Source organism: Gopherus flavomarginatus, chromosome 21, assembly GCF_025201925.1.
Source record: "Gopherus flavomarginatus isolate rGopFla2 chromosome 21, rGopFla2.mat.asm, whole genome shotgun sequence".
NCBI lineage: Eukaryota > Metazoa > Chordata > Testudines > Testudinidae > Gopherus > Gopherus flavomarginatus.
The window spans coordinates 16944423-16965445 of NC_066637.1; the positions used below are offsets into that span (position 1 = coordinate 16944423).

At 48.5% G+C, this 21023-nt stretch overlaps 1 protein-coding gene across 1 annotated transcript in view; it reads right to left on the bottom strand.

Annotated features, from left to right (window-relative positions):
* LOC127038622 (protein-arginine deiminase type-3-like) overlaps positions 1–20942 on the bottom strand; it is a 33830-nt gene extending 12888 nt beyond the window's left edge. Inside the window, exons 1-8 of the mRNA XM_050931327.1 lie at positions 20854–20942; positions 12277–12457; positions 10937–11009; positions 8935–8996; positions 7246–7363; positions 4746–4871; positions 2160–2338; positions 276–379 (exon numbers count right to left, since the gene is read on the bottom strand). Of these exons, the coding sequence (XP_050787284.1) occupies positions 276–379; positions 2160–2338; positions 4746–4871; positions 7246–7363; positions 8935–8996; positions 10937–11009; positions 12277–12457; positions 20854–20942 (932 nt within the window). The remainder of the gene's footprint in view (positions 1–275; positions 380–2159; positions 2339–4745; positions 4872–7245; positions 7364–8934; positions 8997–10936; positions 11010–12276; positions 12458–20853) is intronic.
* Between the last annotated feature and the right edge of the window lie 81 nt (positions 20943–21023).

Genomic DNA, 21023 nt, shown 5'->3' on the forward strand with positions numbered 1-21023 from the left:
CGGTGCTGGGGGAGGGGGAGGACAATACTCAAGGAAAATCTTCGGGTCTGTAGTACACACACCTGTAATACTTGAACTAAAGGAGCAAGTCTGTTAGTTGGTACCAGTAGAAGATTGTTCTCCTGCATACAGGCCATTGTACCGGGATGCGGAGCACAGTGTGTGAGTGTGATACACATGTTCCCTCTGTGATTTTCTGAGCTGCGGAAGCAGCGTGACTCCACCCCACTCCAATGCCAACTGGTGACTGAAATGATCAGTCGTATCACTCTCACCTGCAGACAAAAACCTCCAAAGGCTGCAGGGTGTTGGGCGTCATTATCCATGGGGCCACCCGGAAGACCACGGTGTCTGTGAAAATGGGGGTGTCTGGTGCGTTCTACAGGCAACAAGAGACGAAAGTCACTGAGTGCCGAGCAAAAGCAAAACTCGGTCTCTGAAGGGGCAAGAGGACTCACGTCTGAGATTGCTGAGCACCATTCACAGCTGCTGGCTGATAGTATGGCTCCGAAATGAAGGACTCAGAAGCCAGCTGTGCACTACTCTCCACTAGGGAGCACCACAGCAGTGACGGGACTTGTGGAAACGGAACGGCAGAGCAAGCTGTGCAGACGACGGAGTGCTCCTGGCCAGAAACGCCCTTAAATTGCAAGTGTGCTGCTAAGAAGGGCCACCTGATAGTTAGCTCCATGGCTGCCACTTCGCTTAGGAGGCCATTTCCACGCAGGGTGCAGGTGGTGCTGGCCACTCTCATGGCTTTTTCTTAACCCTTTCTTTTCCCCACTGGAAGGGAGCAGTCTTCTCCAGCTCCACTCCAAGCCCCTTCCCATGGGAAAATAGGCTGCAACCACAGTCTGAGTTTTGGAAGGGCTCGCCAGGGAGAGCAGAGTTGGTTTAACATCTCCTGTATGTGTTTCCTCTCTGCTGGGAGGCCTGGCTAACCTAATGACATAGACATGGTCAGGGGGTCCTGCTTCACTGCACAGTAGCGACACTTTGTCCCGGTGTAACCGAGCTCATCTCTAGCCCTGGCAATGTCGAAACATGAATGGGGTTAGGGGCAGCGCCTTAACTGCAGCATGAGTAGCCAGGAACCTTCCATCATATCTAAGGCTATGATTTAATCATGGGCATTTTTAGCTAAAGTCATGGACCAGTCATGGGCAAGAAACAAAAAAATCACAGCCTACGACCTATCTGTGACATATACCATAAATACCCCTGATTGAATCTTGGGGCGGGGGGGGCATGGCACCAGCTGCAGGGAGGGAGCCCTGGGGGGCCCATGGCACCTGTTGTGGGGTGGGGGACCCACTGCCACTCCAGCCTCCAGGAGGAGGAAAGCCCTGGGGACCTCGCTGCCGCTCCAGCCACCGTTGTGGGGGAGCCCCTGGGGGTCAGCCGCTGCTCCAGCTGCCCCGGGATTGTGCTGGGACCCACCGAGCTGTGGCCACTCCCATGACAAACACAACCTCCGTGACTTCCTGTGACCTCCGTGACAAACGCGGATCCCTAATCACACATCACAAGCTGGCAACAAACACAATAAAACATTGTAGTGTTTATGACCCTTTAAAATGATGGTAATTCAGACTCAGGGTTCAGCCAGCAGCCCCCTCCTTTCAGCCAGAACAGGGCTCAAGGGGAGAGCCATGGAAAACACCAAACTGTCCAGGGGAAAGTTATTGATTGGGGTTAGAGCAGGTTCTCCTCACGGAGATCCCGGTGGGGGTGCCAGATTTGGCTGCAGGGGGGTAGATGAGTGTCACAGGCCAGCCTACCTCACAGGGCATCTGGGAGAGGCTGGTTTAATTGACTTTATTCTGTTTTATGCTTCCTGATGTGCTCAAAAAGTGCTCCCAAGGGAAGGTTCCTCTCTGAGCAACTGACCAAAAGCTCAGGTTCTGGGAACTCCTGTTCAACGCAATGAAAGTCATGGCCAGAGCTGGGAGGCTGGAAATTCGGAGTTGTTTCTAATTTGTCTGAGCCTTTTGGTCTTTCCGAAACCCTTCTCCTGGGGAAGGGGACTATGTTGGCCTGGGGAACCCCGTGGGGGCAGTGTCCTTGATCCTTGCCTCCCTATGTGATCATCCTTCCACTGGCTGAAGCATGCTAGAAGCATCTCTCTGTACTGCCCAGAGTCCAAGAGTGTATCGTACCTTATCGGAGACCTCCAGCAGCGTGACGTGGAAGGAAACTAGCCCTGAGAAGTCACTGTCCGGGAAGGCCAATCCCTCCACGTAGAAGGTGTCCTCTTCTTGTCCGCTGGAACGGTCCACTACATAGGAGCGTTTATCCGACCCCAGCACATGCTTGTACTGGGCGAGTGAGCCACTGCCTAGGGACAGGAAGGAATACACACCACAGTGTGAACGGGACATTATACACATTAGGGTGGATGGGGCAGCCAGGGGAAGGTGGGAAGAAGGTGGTGTATACCAAAGGAGAGCATCTCCTGCATTAACCAGTGGATACAGTCAATATTCCTTTGTACACCCTGCAGCCAAAATTTTCAAGTGTGAGTTGTCTAAAGTTGGCCCCCTAAATCCATGGCCTCATTTTGGATGGGAGCCACAGGGGCTCAGCACTCAGCCATGGATTTAGGTGTTGAAATAAGAATCTGTTTGCCCAGCGAGATGCCCAGCTTTGATCTAAGTGTCATGCCCAAGTTCATAGAATCATAGAATATCAGGGTCGGAAGAGACCTCAGGAGGTATCTAGTCCAACCCCCTGATCAAAGCAGGACCAATCCCCAACTAAATCATCCCAGCCAAGGCTTTGTCAAGCTGGGTCTTAAAAACCTCTAAGGATGGAGATTCCACCACCTCCCTAGGTAACCCATTCCAGTGCTTCACCACCCTCCTTGTGAAATAGTGTTTCCTAATATCCAAATTCACACAATGAGTCAGTAGCAGTGCCAGGACTGGAACGTGGGCAATCCTGGATACCTGCCGTGTATTTGTTCCCCTGGGTCACACTGCCCAGCTCTAAGTTTGTCCTGCAAAAACTGACTTGCATCATGATTTGGTGGAGTGGGCGGGTTGGCAGTCATGTGGCAGAGCAGTGTCCACCACTCATATGTATTTGGGCTCTGTAGGCAGTCAGGCCTGCCCAGGCAAGCTTAGAAATGCCTAATGGAACGTCAAACGCAGTTAATCGTCGGAGACGAGCTGGTGTGAGAAGCAGACCTTGCCCTCTGAAATTTGAGCAGGCTGCTTCAAACAAAGCATTATTCTTTTTTTTAATAACCCAAACTGTTCTGTAACCCAATCTTCTAAAAGGGCTAACACAAGAGAATGCAGAGATGCTTAGAGGACAGGAAATACCTTTGAAATCGGAGGACATCAAATTGTACAGGAAAAACGAGTCGAAGGAACAGAAAAGTAAAATGACACGAAATGCCTAAATTATCAGGAAAATTACAAAGTCAGAGAAACCAGATGTCGAATGATATTGACTGTTGAGAGCTATAGAGTTATGTGCTGAATGTATTGTCAGATCACTGGACTTCAAGAGACTGCCATGGAGGAAGGACGGTCTTGTAGTTAAGGCTCCGGAGAGATGGATTCTGTTTCTGGTTCGGCCACAGGGTACCGTTTACACTAGGAGCTAGGGGTGTGATTCCCAGTTCATGCAGAAATATTTGTGCTAACTCTCACCTGAGGTAGCATGCTAAAAGACAGCAGTGTAGCCAAGGCGACTGGAGGGAGCTGCCCCATATATGTTCCTACAGGTTTGTACTCAGGTGAATAGCCCACGCTTCTGCAGCTACACTACTCTACCCACAGACTTCTTGTCCCTGAGCTAGGCAGTGAGGCCAGATTTAAACTCCTTGCTCACACTGCTGATCCATTATTCACACAAGGGAGGGGGACTGTTGGCAGCGTAAAGCATTTACCAGTCCGGTCCTTAATTTCTAAGCGCCTCCGTTGGGGTTGGTACGTTCCTGCTTCATGTGGTATTGGAGATAGATGGTGGAACAATGTCTTAGGCCTGGTCTACATTGGGGGAAATCGACCTAAAATACGCAACGTCAGCTATGAGAATAGCGTAGCTTAAGTCAACGTATCTTAGGTCGACTTACCTTGCGTCCTCACTGCCGCTACTTCCCCATCGACTCTGCTTCCACCTCTTGCCACAGTGGAGTACAGGAGTCGACGGCAGAGCGATCAGGGATCGATCACTACCCACCGGTCCGGTGGGTAGTGTAGACGTACCCTTAGAAATAGAACTGGGGGATGTTTTGGAGGCAAAACTTTTTTCCAGCAAAAAATCCAGATTGGGCGACACTGAAGCACATTGCCAATTTGTGTCAATTTTTCACTGAATTGTTTCAGTCAAAAAAATCCACAGTTCTGGATTTTGACCTTTTCAAAATTAAACTTTTCAGTTTTCTGATTCAAAATGACTTTTCCGATTTGAAATTTTCTTTAATTTTATTTCCAAGTTTTTCTGAAAGTTAGAAAATGTTCAAAAATGAAAGAAACATTTTATTTGGGGTTGAATTAAACATTTCATTTGACCCAAAACTTGTTTTTTATGTTTAGAAATTTTCAGCAAATCAAAACGTCTGTTTTTTGTCTAGTTTTGCTTAGTCATCCGAGCCCTGTTGACTTTCAAGGATCTAGTTCATGTAGGCACTCAAGTAAATTCCACCTAAACTTATTAATATATAAGAGTGGCTCAGATATTCTGGTGATGGGGCCACCCAAGCCCCTAGATAGACAGGAAGGCTAAATACTCACCACTGGCATGGAAAACTCTCACTTTATTCACATCAGCCATAGAAATATGAAGAACCAACTTGTAGTCAGCAAAGATAGCACTGGGGCCTTGGGTCCTCAGGATCATAAGTGACATGTCTTCAAGATCTTGGAAAGAGAAGAGATAGGCATTGGCCACCATTATTATTTGTATTCTCATAATGCCTGGAAGCCCCAGTCATGGACCATTGTGCTAGGAGCTGTACAAGCACAGAACAAAGCGACAAAGCTGCCTGTCCCCCAAAGAACTCATAGTCCAAGTATGAGACAAGAGACCACAATAAGATGAGGGATTACAAGAAAACAGTGAAACAACACTGGTCATGTGACAGGCAGTGGTCTCAGAACAGCAGCAGCCCAGCAGTTGTCCAGTTTTCTGTAGGCTTCTGGCAGAGGGGAGTTTTAAGAAGGGTTTGAAGCAGGAGAATGAGTTAGTTTTGCAGATGTCTATGAGGAGCTTCTCTCAAGCATGAGGGGCAGCCTCGGAGAAAGCATGAAGGTGCTGGTTTGAAAATTTAGCAAGTGGGCGAAGGAGGCTGCCATCATGGGCTGATTGGAGGTGAGAGTCGACCTTTTGATATTGGATGAGAGCTGCTGGGAGAGTGGGTGGGGGAATATGTTGTGAAAGGCCTTGAAAGTGAAGACAAGTAGCTTATTACAATGACCTGTTGAGGTTTTCAATCTCAAGCCTTGAAATTTTGACTTTCGCAGTGTGTGTCTAGATACAGAGCTTATACTGAGCTTATATCTGGCTGTCAGATTATATGGGTGGCTTGCTATGGTTTTATGTTATTGCTACTAGGGCTGATAAGCGATTTAAAAAAATGAATCCCAATTAATCGCTCTGTTAAACAATAATAGAATGCTATTTATATCAATATTTTTGGATGTTTTTCACATTTTCAAATATACTGATTTCAATTACAACGTAGAGTACAAAGTGTATAGTGCTCACTTTATGTTTATTTTTTATTATACAGTAAAAGCTGTTTTATCTGGCACTTCACCAACTGGAAAGTTCTATAAACCAGCATTTCTGATCTTCGTTGAAAGTCCGATTGGTGCAGGACTGGCAGAGGGTTAGGGCACAGGCATAGGCGGTGACTCCGTGGGTGCCTCCGGGGCTGGAGCACTAGGGGGAAAAGTTAGTGGGTGCCCTGCACCCAATGGCAGCCAAGCTCCCTTCACCACCTGCCCCACCTCCTCCCCCCCCCCGAGTGCGCTGCGTCCCCACTCCTCTGCCTACCTCCCACAGCGCTTCCTGCCGCCAAACAGCTGTTTAGCTGGATTTAAGACTTTCCAGGAGGGAGGGTGTGCTCAGGGGAGGAGGCTGAGAAGAGGCAGGGCAGGGGCGGAGACTTGGGGGAAGGGGTGGAATGGGGCAGGGCGAGGGCAGTGCAGGGACGGGGCCAGGGGCGGGGGTGGAGTCGAGTACCCACCGGGAACAGTGAAAGTTGGCATGTATGGGCACGGGAGGGAGTGCGGGCCACAGGCTCCGAGAGGGAGTTTGGGTGCAGAAAGGGGCTTGGGGCAGCGGGTTGGTGCACAGGAGGGGGTGTGGGGTGCCGGATTCAGGGGACGCTCACTTCAGGCAGCTCCCCACAACAGCAACCTCTCCCAGCTGCTCCTAGGCAGAGGTGCAGCAGGCAGCTCTGCACGCTGCCCCCATCCCACCCCGAGCACTAGCTCCATGGTTCCCATTGGCTGTGGTTCCCAGCCAATGAGAGCTGCGGGGACGGTGCTTGTGGGCAAAGGCAGCATGCAGAGCCACCTGCTATGCCTCTGCCTAGGAGCAGCAGGGACAGGTCACTGCTTGCATGGGTCAATGGTTGAAAATTGGAGCCTCTTTTGAAGCCACAAGGTTAAGATATTAGACTCTCACTTCTGTTTGTCTACTCGGTTTGTTTTCCCAGCCAGGATAGCATCTAAGGGCTTGTCTACATGGGGGGAAAGTCCCCCCTAATTAGTGCAGAATAGCCAAATAGCGGTTCCAGCCAAGTTTCCTGTGTGGACATGCTAATTACACACTATGAGTGAGTGCCTTTGTGCAGGTTAGGTCAGTACACGTCCAAAGTGGATTAAGCCACACTGCATAAAAGGCACTGTTCGTGAGGAAGAGGAGCATCGACATGGGGGGGTTAGTGCAGAATACCTGCGGCACTTACACTCATACCTGCACTAGCTGTTTTTCACTCGCTTCCCTGTGTAGCTGAGCCCTAAGCGGGGAGGGGGAGATGTGCAGAGAAAAGGGGATGCCCCCCGCAATCCCTCCTAACAAAAGACAAGGAGCCGTGAGTCGAGGGACTGTCTGATCCCATCGCCGGGTGTTACGCACTGAAACGCACTTCACCTGCGTTGGAATCGTAGTGGTAGCACTGACAGAATTGGCCCAGGAAATATCAATCTAGTTCTGGCCTGGCCTGGCTCACCCTGCACCTGTCTAACGCTTGGCCCAGAGCAGAGGTCTGTTCCCTGTGAGTACCTGCATACGACTGCACATACTGGTAAGCACTGTCCATATCCTTGGCACCTGGGCTGTCCCTGTCACAGTTCACCAGCAGCACGGCTCCCTGCCCTTCAGGGCCCCACGTCCATTTCGTCTGCAGAGGAAACACAAAGGGATCTGGTACAAACACTGACCAGGCTGGTGAGCCTGAATTCCCTCTTCCTCTTCACCCTTCCTCTCCTCTCCCCTGACAGCCTGGCAATGATCCAGGCGAGCGGCCATGCCTGTGATTGGGTGCGGTCAGGCGTATACAGCAGATGTGCTAAGTCAGCACACCCAGAGAGCAGCCTCCAGTGACGGGCCCGTCTCTGACATGTGGGGAAGGTGTTGCTGCACGAGGAGACGTTCCTGAGATCAAAGCTAGCTCAAGAAACAATAGCTGGGAAGCCGCAGCAGCACGGCTGGCTGCATGGACTGGCCCCATCTGGCCAGGACTCTCGGTGGCCACTCACGCATGTACCCAGGGGGTCCTGGGTGGGCGGAGCTAGCAATCAAACCTCCCAACTGCATAGCGTGTCCAGATGTCCTGATTTTATAGGGACAGTCCCGACTTTGGGGTCTTTTTCTTATACAGGCTCCTATTACCCCCAACCCCTGTCCCGATTTTTCACGTTTGCTGTCTGGTCACCCTACAACTGCAGTGCAGACATACTCTAAGGGTGCCCCTGGCTGTCAAAACCCCAGAGCCATGTCTACACTAGGAAAATAGACGTTAACATGTTAACAGGCTAATGGGAAAAAACCCTAATCTAAGCCAGAGAGTTAGTTGTAGTTTTAACACATGATCTCAGCCCCGCATTAAACTCGTATGAAAACTACAACTGCTAAGTCTACACTGGCATTTTAACGCAAATTAGGTCACGTCTACACTACAGAGCTTACAGCACTGCTGTAAGATCTCCCACAGAGCCACTCTGTGCCGACAGGACAGACTCTCCCGTCAACATAATTAAACCACTCCCACAGAGCGGCAATAGCTATATCGACGGGAGAGCGTCTCCCACCAACATTGTGCTGTCCACACCAGTGCTTCTGTCAGTGAAACTTATGTCGCTCGTGGGGGCGGGGGGGTCACACCCCTGAGCAACATAAGTTGTACCAACAAAAGTGCTAGTGTAGACATAACCTGAGTTAACCCATGACTGGTTATTTTCTAGTGTAGACATGGTTTGAAGGAAAGCAGAAGCTACTTGCCCTCCCCTGGGAGTGTCCCTACAGGAGAGCAGCCGGGGTGAATCTATCCCTGTGTTGTTCCATGAAAACACATTCACGGGGAACTTGGGCATCCGACTCTTTGACCCAGGCATGGAGCAAGCTGGACCCCGCAGCAAATCTCAAGCCTGATGGAAAAAGATTGGGAGCCAAATTATTTTCTCTAATGCTACTTCTGCCCTCCTGACCCCTGACTCTGCACTGGAGTAGCAGGGAGGAGAATTTTGCACAGGGGCAATGTCATGGTTTCATAGCGGTAGGACATGGAAAAACAATCCTGGGACTAAGTTGGCTTCTTCAGAGATCCAGAAAACAGTCTGTCTCCACACACTGCCTTTGTCACTGTCAGTTTCTGATTGCTAGTGCCCATTGGAAGTGGATCCACCCAGAGTGTTTCCATGCCGAATGCTTTACCTTACTCCTTACTTACAGATATGAATTAAGTCTCATTACCTTGTTGGTTCCATTGCTCTTCACCATCCCGCTGCGATCCATGTCGGTGTCCAGAGAGACATCTGAAATCACAAAGGGAGAAGGAAGCCCCGGTCCCAGACGGCAGGAGAATAACCATGCCGAAAGCATTGATGTCTGGGTGCTTCCTTAATACTATCCATCCATATCTGGACAGCACCAACTCTCCCACCCTCAACACACACAGCAGGACAAGGTTGGGTGAACAGGATTCCCCGGGTCTCCATTCAGAATCTGTAACTTCCAGCCTTTTCCTGCCACTTCCTATGATTTTCATCTGTCTACTCCCATCTTTGCTCCCTTGAGCAGGAAAGCATGGGTAGAAATAATTTCATGGATGCAATGATTCTTTGACCCGTTTCTTTGATATCTGCCTTTTGTTGTTGAATGACGATTAAGTACAATGAAAGCAGAAAGAACTGTTTCCAGAATATGGGCATGTAAACACCAAAATATTTGCTTGAAGTGATGAAATATTTTAAAGGGGTCCTTCTTCAGTGAATGTTCCCCGCCCCCCCACCAGATTTCTGACCATATGTTCCTTACTGGACCCCTAGTCAATAGTAGACATTAGGTCTAATTAAATGATGGTTCTGTGGTAGTCCACTGAGCTGATTAAAAAAAAGATAATGGGAGAAACAAAGGGAGCATCATTCAGAGGGCATGGGAATGGGGGAGGAGGTGGCTACTTCCTGGTCCTGCTTGCAGGCTCAGAGGATCTGCAGGGAAGCCTGCAACCTGGTCTTTCAGAAGTCAGTCTGCAGAGAGCCATCCTAAAGTAAGATGGGATGAGTTGTGCCTCGCTGTTTTAGGGAGCAGCCTGCTTTTTTTAACTCTGGTTTTGGGTTCTTGTGTGTTAGGATTCTGAATGCTAAGATATAAAGTAGTGGTACAGTGCAGCCTTCCAGCAAGAGAGTTATGTGTTTTTTATCTAGCTTCTCTCTGTGTGTGTGCTGTGAACATTACATGGAGAAGTTGAATCACTGTGTGCCCTGGTGGAATTGGAGACTAAGGGAGTGCCCATACATGCCCAGAGTTTGAGCCCAGGGCAAACATTTGGTTGAGAAGCCAGTGTCCATCACCCTAACTTCAGAGAGCCATAGCAAGTGGGAAAATGTCAGCTTCCTAGGGTGGGATTTTCAAATGTACTGTAGAACCTCAGTTACGAACGCCTCAGGAATGGTGAAATGTTCATAACTCTGAACAAAACATTAGGGCCATTCTTTTCAAAGTTTTCAACTGAACATTGACTTAATTCAGCTTTGAAATTTTATTATGCAGGAAAAAAAATGCTGCTTTCCCTTATTTTTTTCAGTAGTTTAGGTTTAACACAGCACCGTAGTACTGTATCTGTTTTTTTTGGTCTCTGCTGCTGCCTGATTGTGTACTTCCAGTTCCAAATGAGGGGTGTGGTTACCTGGTCAGCTCGTTACTCTGGTGTTCGTAACTCTGAGGTTCTGCTGTATGTGCCTTTTTTGAAAAGCCTCCCTGCATTAAATATATATGTGGTGAGGGTGAGGCTATGGGGGTATAATATGTTTATCAGGGGTTTTCAACCTTTTTTCATTTACAGGCCCCAATAAAATATTGAATGGATGAGCAGACACCTCTGGAAATCTTCGATATCGTCTGCGGATCCCAGAGGTCTGTGGACCACAGGTTGAAAACCACTGGTTCCTATTATATACACTGCGTATCTGTTAAATATACACATAAACACAAACATCTCCCCTTCATTTATTTTATTTATTTGAAAGGAATGTTTGTACATATTATATTTAATATATACACATACATATATCTTATATATATGTAATGAAGGGAGGCTTATCCATTTCTCTCTTCCCTTTGAAAAGCTTATCACAAAGTGGATGGAAAAATAGAAAATGTTACAGTATTTATACACGCACACAAACTAATTCCCATTTGCTGCCTAGGTTGCGTGTCTCAAGGGTATTTAGCCGATTGTTTTTACAATACTTACTGACACAGGTGAGGTATAACCAAGCCCCCTCTATAGGTGCATTCTCTTTCTGTCCATAGTATGAAATCCTAACCTGTGAAGACATTGCCTGGTCACGATCAATTCCAGCAAAGGTCCATATCATGCCATGCTCCCGTTGTTGGATGTGATCTCTTCATTGCCCTCAGAGAGGCGTGATGTCTGATATCTGCTGAGGTTGGGTGGTGGGGGTATGGAGACCACCCTCAATAAATCAGCTGTAGGACCATCCTGCATGCTCACGGCAGTTGATGATTCAGTTGGTGAGTCATTCATCTAACAGGCCTAATTCACGCTAAGGGGAGTTGGGAAAGGCCTTGGCGATGGATTTATAACCCCAGGCAATTTACCCATGGAACAGGGGGTGAGGAAGCCCATTCCATGGAATCCTCTGTGTCGTTTCTGGCTTTATGGCGCATGTGTACTCAGCTCATGGCAGTGAGCCTCCCGGCCTGGGCTAACAGACTGAGGCTCGCAGGGTCTGCGTTCACTCTCTAAGCACAGCTATGCGATCAGTGCTTTGAAGTTGTGGATTGGCCTGGAGCTGGTGTTCTGAAGCCCACTGCTATTAGAGAATCTGTCGACCCGGGCTGGGAGGCTCTCTGCCCCAGGCTATGCAGACCAGTGGTGCGCAAAATTTTCCAGTTACACTCCCCACCCTCCCGCCTTGCTATTCACATAATTTGTCACACACACACCCCCATTACTTGTAATCTGAAGTAATCTCTTGCTTCTGCGCTGCTGCTGACAGCAACGCTGCCTTCAGAGCTGGGTGACCAGAAAGCAGCAGCTGCTGGAAGGGCATTCTTGGGACCTGTGGGATCCCAGTTTCTTTGCACACCACCCTTCCCCCCCCCCCCCAAGAACCTCTTGTGCATCCCCTGGAGGGCACCCTCCTAGTTTGTGCACCACTCATCTAGGCAATGCCCATGCACAGTTTAATCTCCAAGTTAGAGCCAAGGTGAAAGAAGGGTTTCCTCTTCTCTTACACCAGCTTCCGGGCATCTGCCATCAGACTTTTCAATCATTGAATTTCCAGCAAGCTAACCCTTCCTCTCTCCATTATTTGGGCAACCTCGCTCCCCTTCACACACACCCCCTTCCTCTCCTCTATGTCTTTTTGTGGCTGTTAACGACACGGATTTAGCTAGGACTCTGTTCTTTAGAAGTTGGGTGATGGCTGTGCTTCTGCCATACAAGCACTCTGCATGTGTGCCACATCCCGTAGTTAAAACAGGCCCTTTCTTCTGAACCCACAAAGATTGACCCCCTGCTTCCAGGCATGATCGTGCGATTCTTTCAAAGCCCAGCAATCCACACACCTTGCTATCATTGACAGTACTGCTCGGGATGTCCATGGACACTATGACCTCCACCTGAGAATTGAGGGTCCATCTCGATGCACCAGCAGCTTTCTTCACAGCATTAGGGTTGTAGACAACATAGACCTTCACTCCAGAGGTACCACGGGCATCAAATGACGTGGCACCACTTGGGATGGATCTGGGACAGAAAGGAACCCATCAGAGTTGTCCATCTCACTGTCTACGTATACGCATAAAAGCACTGACTAAAGATCCCCATAGACTCAGGAAATTCCCATCCGTGCTGTGGGTCATCAGTGAAATCGGCGCAAATTCATTCACGTAACATCTTGATGTTGCCAAATCTGCTTTTTTTTCTTTTTTCTGTTTTTTTTTTTGCATTGAGTCTGAAAAATTTTTCCCAGCTCTAATCCTGACCAAATGGGATTTTTTTTATGAGGCTAAATTAATGATTGAGATTCTCAGCTAAAAGGTGGCATTTAAATGGACTGGATTTTGCATCTGCAAGCAATAATTATTCTTTGCACTCAGCATGTATGGTACTTCACACTTTCAAAGCACCCTGCAAACATTAATTAACCTATTAACACCTAAATGTGCTAGGGGGAAGCATTTTTGTCTTGCATGTGATTTGCATCCCTCCTTTCCTTTGCCAAAGAAAAGGAATGAAGCTGTGTAAACGTTAACCATAAGAAAAATATTTCAGGGATTTATTCCCTGTACAGGAGTATGTCAGTGCCTGAAGCAACTCGTAAAGAGAGAGATTAATCTGTCATCACTCAGCCTCCTTTAGAATTTTAAATCTACCTGTAAACCTGTCTAATAGCTTCTCTTCTGGTGGGTACCGCTGAAGTGTTAATGTCAGATTTATCGCACGCTGCCAAAACTAGTACATGGCTTCTGGGGCCAATTTTGGAAGACTGGCGAAGTGCGCGTGTGTTTGTAGGCATGAAGAGAACAGCCATAGACTTTGTGTGAATTACTTCCAGGCAGGGTTCTTATGTGGTCCCTGCCATTGTCAGGTGTTTGGCTGTAACATGCTAACTTTGGGACGCTGCATCCTATCAACTCCCCCTCCCCCACCCCCCAAGTTTCAGGGGACATTCTAGGCAGCAATGGGCACGTGCCTACTCATTTTAGTTTAAATGGGAACTCTGATTCCAGACTACCTTGGGGCCTCCAGACTACCTTGTATGGCCAGCAGAGAAATCTTTCTGCAGCCTTCTACTGCTGTCAACCTATATGAGAGGCAGCAACCTAATTTGCTGTATGGAGACATTGTGTGTTGCCAGGACTCTAACATACCTAAGAGAGACTTATAAGGAGGATTTGTGGCGGGAGAAGTGGGGACCGGATGGGGGGGCAAGCGGAGTGAGAGGAATAGGGAGGCTGGGAGAGTGGACTTGGCAAGAGTGGCCAGGGAGCAGGGACCTGCAAAGGAATGGAGGAATAATGGTGAAAAAAGCAAGAACCCAGAGGGGCATAGATGTAGTTTCACTTCTATATTTGGGGGAGTGGGGTGGCTCCAGTCAGGCCAACAGAACTGCGGAGGGACGGACAAATTCCATGCCTGACAGTAGGGGCACCTTTTCAGATTGGAGGGGCAACTTTAACTGTGATTCCAGGAGCTACTTAGGCAGGGCTGGCTCCAGGCCCCAGCGCGCCAAGCGCGTGCTTGGGGCGGCATGCCACGGGGGGCGCTCTGAAGTTCTGAAGCCCACAGTTATTAGAGAATCTGTCGACCCGGGCTGGGAGGCTCTCTGCCCCAGGCTATGCAGACCAGTGGTGCGCAAGATTTTCCAGTTACACTCCCCACCCTCCCGCCTTGCTATTCACATAATTTGTGGACCTCCCGCAGGCGTGCCTGCGGAGGGTCCGCTGGTCCCGCAGGACCGGTGAGCGGCAGAGCGGCCCCCGCGATGTGCCACAGTGTCTGGGGCGGCGAAATGGCTAGAGCCGGCCCTGTACTTAGGCAACTGAAAACTCCAGCGTTTTTTGCAGATAATAACTTAGAACTATCTGACAGGAGCACGGTATCAAATTCCTATATCAAGAAAGCAAATTAAATCAATATTAGACCCACTCAGCTCTAATACGAACATGTTCTGACATCTTGTGGCAAGTCACTTAAGGGACATTGCTTAGTTTAAAATTGCAATGTCTGTTCTTACTGAGATACCCTTATTAAAGTCAAAAGGGACCATCATGATCATCTGATGTGACCTGCACATCGCAGGCCACAGAACCTCACCCACCCACTCCTCCTGTGGTAGGTTTAAAGACTTCAAGTTACAGAGAATCCACCATTTGCACTAGTTTAAACCTGCAAGTGACCCATGTCCCATGTTGCAGAAGAAGGTGAAACCCCCATGGTCTCTGCCAATCTGACCTGGGAGGAAATTCCTTCCTGACCCCAAATATGATCAGTTTGAGCCTGAGCACATGGGCAAGACTTACCAGGCAGATTTAAAATTTTATTAGAAAATGTTTAAAAATAAATGATACAGAGCATTGAGAATTCAGTTAATAGTCATCGGGGGTACTATACAGAGTATAGGGGGATGTTAGTATTTTGACATTGGATAGCGCATAACACATACAGTCTGCAGTATCCCCAATGGGGGGATTTAAGGTGGATGAATCAAGGTACAATCAGCAAGCAGTGAGGGTACATCGCTCATACAGGAATTACAGGTAATCACAGGTATAAATAAGTGGGCCGAGTAATGAGAATAGGATGGAGTTCAGTTCGATTCAGTGGGTTCAGGGGATAAAGTCCGACAGAGGAAGTCTTCAGGTCTCTTCCTCATTGTAATTCTTTCCCAGGTGACTCACAGCCTCCTCATCTAGTGTATTGTTAGTCCCTAAATGCAGGACCTTGCATTTTGCACTATTAAATGTCATCCCATGTCTATTACTCCAGTTTACAAGGCCATCCGGATCTTCTTGTATGGTATTCCGGTCCTCCTTGGGACTGGCAATACCTCCCAATTTTATGTCATCTGCAAATTTTTTTAGCACACTCTCACTTTTGTGCCAAGGTCAGTAATAAAATGTTTAAGATTAGTCCCAAGGCTGAGGAACTCCACCAGTAACTTCCCTCCAGCCTGACAGTTCACCTTGCAGTATGACTTGTTGTAGTCTTCTTTTTAACCAGTTCCTTATCCTCCTTTCAGTTCTCATATTAATTCCCATCTTCTCCAATTTAACTAATAATTCCTCATGTGGAACTGTATCAAATGCCTTCCTGACATCCAGGTAGATTAGATATACTGCATTTCCTGTGTCTGAACAATCAGTTATTGTCTCCAAGAAAGATAACTTTTGTTACTACCTCTTGAATACAACAATTGCAAGCTATTTACTTTTTGCAGTTCACCAGGCTTGGAACAGCTCATTTTAACTTTAGGAAACACCCTCACAGCCCTTTCTTATCTTAATCACCAGTTAATCACTCTATTTATAAACAAAACTCTGACTCCCTTCCCCAGGGACATAAGCTGGGAGCAGCTCCTGACAAATCTCTTGTCTCCTCTGCTTACTTTGTATACTGAGGGCTTGTCTACATCAGAAAGTTGCAGCGCTGGTGAGGGAGTTACAGCGCTGCAACTTAGGAGGTGTACACATCTGCAGGGCACCACCAGTGCTGCAACTCCCTGTTTGCAGCGCTGGCCGTACTCCCGTTTTGTCTCGGGTGTAGAGGATCCAGCGCTGGTGATCCAGCGCTGGTAATCAAGTATAGACACTTACCAGCGCTTTTCTTGACCTCCGTGGAATAAGCAGGTATCCCAGCATACCTGAGGAAGCCTCTGGTAATCAAGCTGGTCTCCTTCCCCGGCTTGCTCTCGCGTTCCTCGAACCCCCGAGGAAGCAGGTCTCCTTCCCTGCGGTTTGCAGGGTGGTTCGGGGAACGCGAGAGCAAACTGGGAAAGGAGACCAGCTTCGCCGCGGTTTGCTCTCGCGTTCCCCGAACAAGCAGGTCTCCTTCCCTGCGGTTTGCAGGGTGGTTCGGGGAACGCGAGAGCAAACCGGGAAAGGAGACCAGCTTCGCAGCGGTTTGCTCTCGCGTTCCCCGAACAAGCAGGTCTCCTTCCCTGCGGTTTGCAGGGTGGTTCGGGGAACGCGAGAGCAAACCGCGGGGAAGCTGGTCTCCTTTCCCGGTTTGCTCTCGCGTTCCCCGAACCCCCCTTGAAGCCGCCCAACAGCGCTGCAGTGTGGCCACATCTAACACCACTTGCAGCGCTGGTTGCTGTAAGTGTGGCCACTCTGCAGCGCTGGCCCTATACAGCTGTACTAATACAGCTGTAACAACCAGCGCTGCAAAATTTTAGATGTAGACAGGGAAGCAATGCCCTCCCGTGCCCCCCCCAACTCCACCTATGAGGGCAAATTGGGTGGATGGGCAGGCATGAAAGCAGAGACCCAGAGGGAGGGAGGGGAAAGCCCCCTGCAGGGAAGAGGATGGAAAAGTGGGATTGCTGGCTGACATTTGTATGAAGCAGTTTTTCAGCAGAATATGGCCCTTTCCCCAGACCAAAAGCATCAAACAAAATATCACGAATGTTCTAGATTTTTGCCAAAACTCAAAATTTAAAATAGCCTGATTTTGATTTTTTAACCCCTGCCTTTCCTTTTTTTTTTTCTCTTTTCTTTCTTTCCCAAGGTTAGAGAAAGTGTGAAAAGTTACAGAGAAGCAAAAGGAAAATGGCGGGGGGGGGGGGGGGGGGGGGAATTGAAAAAATAGAAAAAAGAATCCTGGATGTCATTCATTTAATCGCATTCAACAGCACCAGTGAGGAAGGGAGGGCCTGGGAGATGCATTTAAAAACATTTTGAAAAAGTTTCATGATTTTGGGGGGGAAATAGTTCAATTTTGGAGCCTGCAAAGCAGAAACACCGTAGAACATACCAAATTGTTCATGACAACTTTTCCGTTTTTCTGCCAGCTCTACATTTTGGCCCACTACATAAGCTGCTGTAAATGATCATACCTTCTTTATGGTCATGAGGATCTGGCCTTTTATGTATTCAAAGCTGTATCCTTATAGGTTTGGGGCAGATGCTTTACTGACACGAACAAATGGTTTCATAATTGCTCAGAGGAGTTGGGGAAATTCCCCTCAAATTAAGATGCATGATGACCAGTGTTGGGGAGAGTAAGAGAGAGATCCTGGAGCACTGGGTCTGGTGCAAGACCTGAGGCCTAGACCAGAGGCTCTGCACCAAAGTGAGGCCATGTAGTCACAAATTAACGATCGTGGCAAAGGTATTGCTACTGTTGCTAAAACACAGGCACTCCTGAGAAGCAACAGATACTGGGTATGTGTGATTAACCTAGGGACCTTGTAGCGCCCGAGCACCTCGCTCTGGAGAGAAAGGGGTTAAAACCAGCTCTAGGAAAGGGCTGCCCCAGGGACCCAATCTGGGGAAGGCAGGTAACAGCCAATCCGGGCCCAGTAGGGCTGGTATAAAGAGGGCTGTGAGCTAGGAGTCAGGCAGTCTCACTCTAGCCTTGGGGTGGGAAGGACTAGGGTGCCAGGGAGCACAGGGTACCTTCAACAGAGCAGTTTTGGGGAAGGGGCATGCTGAGCTGGGGAGCTCAGGCCTGGCGACCTCCCAGGCTGAGGCCTGACAGGAAAGCCTAAGGAGGTACTGGGGCTGCAGGGAAAGGCAACAGGTCCAACCACCTAGCCACTGATGAGTGGCCACTTCAGACCTCAGTTTGCCCCTGAGGGATGGGGCTAGGTGAAGACTGGCAGTGGGTCATGAGGCAAGGTGGGCTCAGGGGCGTGGGGTTCCCTGGGTGAGGGGCAGCATCCCAAGGTAAGGGGCACCATGGTCCACGAGGAACATGGGGCCTATATGTAGGGGAGAAAGAGACTACAGAGGGCACTTCAGTGCTGAGAGAGCTAATTCCCAGATGACCAACAGGAAGCGCTGTGCTGATGAGTCATTCTGCCTTGCTACAGACCTCCTAACTTAGCACCAGATAAGAAAGTTTAACAGAAGTGATGAATGAATGTTTTGCCCCAGACACATGGATCTAGGGACCAGGGGACCTAACAAGCAGATGTCATGAAACCCATAAGGTGGTATGTAAATTGTTTGTCTCAGCCTATAAATGCCAGGGTACCTTGCCTTAACCCTTTGTGCAGCCTAGGGGACAGCAGAAAGTCCTGATGCTGAGCTGCTCCTTGCCACAGGGCACTCATGTTAGTGTACTTGTAACCATGGAGCCAGGGTGCTGGGATGGTAAACCTGGCCGAGAGCCTTTGTCCCCGAACCATGCCAGTGGTCATTCTTTCTGGGTAGTGCTATCGAGGCCTGCTGAACCACCGATCTGCACAGGGCTGGGAGAGCATGCACATGCACCTAACTGACAACCGCCACTTGGAAGCAAAGTCTGAAGAACCCATTGATGTTGCTGATGTTGCAATCGCATTGACCTCTAAGTAGCATATAGAGCCGTGGTCTCCATCACTGACCATTTTAAAAACAAGATTGGATGTTTTTTCTAAAAGATCTGGTCTAGGAACAATTTTGGGGTACTTCTCTGGCCTGTATTATCCAGGAGGTCTGACTAGAAAGATCACTGGTCCCTTCTGGCCTTGGAATCTGTGAGTGACATCAGCTGTTACAGGACACAGCTCTGACCTTGGTTCAGATTTAAAGATTCCACTCCAATTTATTTTTTTTGTGCAAAAGAACCATCTTTGCTCTAAAGCTAAATGCTTTGTGCCTGATTCTGGCCCCCGACCCTCAGGCCAAAAAGTTTGCCCACCCATGCTTTAAGAGGTGATTCTCAAACCAGTATGTTGCTCATGTTCCCTTAGTCATATGTTCTCAATGTAAATAATACTGATTAGTTTACTTAAGGTAGTAGCCATGCCAATGACTCAAGGGAATGGGGAAAGGAAGGAGGAGGGTGATTCTAGTAAGGTTGTGTGGTTACACGGGTAACTGCATCCACCACTGGATGGTTTCGAGTTGTTCTATTATTTTTTTAATTCCCTCCTGAAGTCTGAGGCCGTGGCTGCCAAAGGAAGTGGATGGAGATGGAGGAGAGGAATCGAGGCTTTGTGCCAGACGTGCGTGTGTTCTCCTGGTTTTATTGTACGTGCTTGGGGGAGAAGGAAGTCGTCTATTTACTAAGGCCTAGATCCTCAAACACAGCGAGGTGCCTAACCCCTGTTGATTTCAGTGGATCTGGGCCACAGCGCCTGTCGGGCAGCAGGACTGAATGCTGCCATGATTGTGAAAGGCAGAAAAGGGCTGCTAGTAAGGGTGGAAGCTCCCAGCCAGCCAGGGCCTGGTGCCCCACCTATGCTCTATCTTTATCTTTAACCCTCAACCTCCACTCTTACCCCCGCCCCTGCAGCACCTGCAGTCAAATTCTCACCATCCCAGTCTGGGCCCCTGCACCATCATTGCTCTTGGGTAACAATAAGGCAACAACAGGTTAATGTTGACCTTTAAATGTCGACCGTCGTGTTACCTAGACGGCGAGCACTTTAGAACAGGAACAATCTTTTTGTACAGCACCTAGCATGGTGGGGGTCCCAGTCCAAGACTGTGGCTCCAGTCATAGAAATACTTTTAATAATCACGTGTAGAACAACATCTAGCAAAACAGGTTCCCAGCTTGGTTTGCCTGGAGGCACTATTTCAGTACAAATGTTATTAAATCGTCATAATGGAACAGCATTAGCAAATACAGCCTCATTTCTGCACAGTAAAGTAACCCTTGGTCTTGGCATCGGGAAAATCTTCTTTTCCTTAGGTTACCCCTTAAAACCTACTCTGGCATAGTCATGTATTTTTATGCACTTAGAAGAAGGCATAGTTATTCTTTCATCCAGTTTAATTCTTTACAAGTCACTCCCACAGCGAGGTTGCTGCTCAGCACTCTAATGGCTAGAAATAGCATCCATTTAGCAGGGGCGTGCACTGGCTTTAGTCTCTGCAGATGTCTCAGCTGTCTGTGTTTGAATCTGCATTTCAGAACTGTTTTAGTATCTCACATAGCCAGTTAGGGGACAAGGTGATGCCAGGCTGTGGTCTTCTTCCAGCAGTGGAAATAATGCAAGGAGACCAAGGGAAAATTTCCAAAAGTGCCTAAGTCCCATTTTCAAAAGTGACTCTGTGTGTTCCATTCTGTGCATCCGAAGAAGTGAGCTGAAGCCCACGAAAGCTTAAGCTCAGATAAATTTGTTAGTCTCTAAGGTGCCACAAGGACTCCTGTTGTCTCTTTGCAGATGCAGACTAACACGGCTGCTACTCTGAAACTAGTCTCTGAGTTTCAGTAAGTGTCTGATTCTCTTTTGAAAATGGGAGCATTTCACCCCAGATCTCTCATTATGCTAAAGCTGCCTAGGAAATTGGGCCGGAGGGCCAGAAACGGGATGCAAGTTTCAGCAAGGGAGTGTAGATCCATGTTTTTCATTTGGGCTCATCTGTAAAATAAATACGAAATACTAGAGGCTGCTCCCCACCCTATTGGCCTCGGACAGTCGAAGCAGATTAGAGAAAGTGCCAAAGCTCAGCAAATCTCCCGGCATGAAAAATGAATCTTACCCATAGATGTCTACAGAGACCTCTGTGCCCACCACACAGACGGCATAGCTGGGACTCTCGGTGGACACCCGGACTCTCCGCTGCATCATGGTTGGCCTTGGACCGTAAACGTGTGCGGAGTGAGCAGCTGTGCTCCTGGACTGTTCTGTTTTTTACAAGAAAACCAGCAC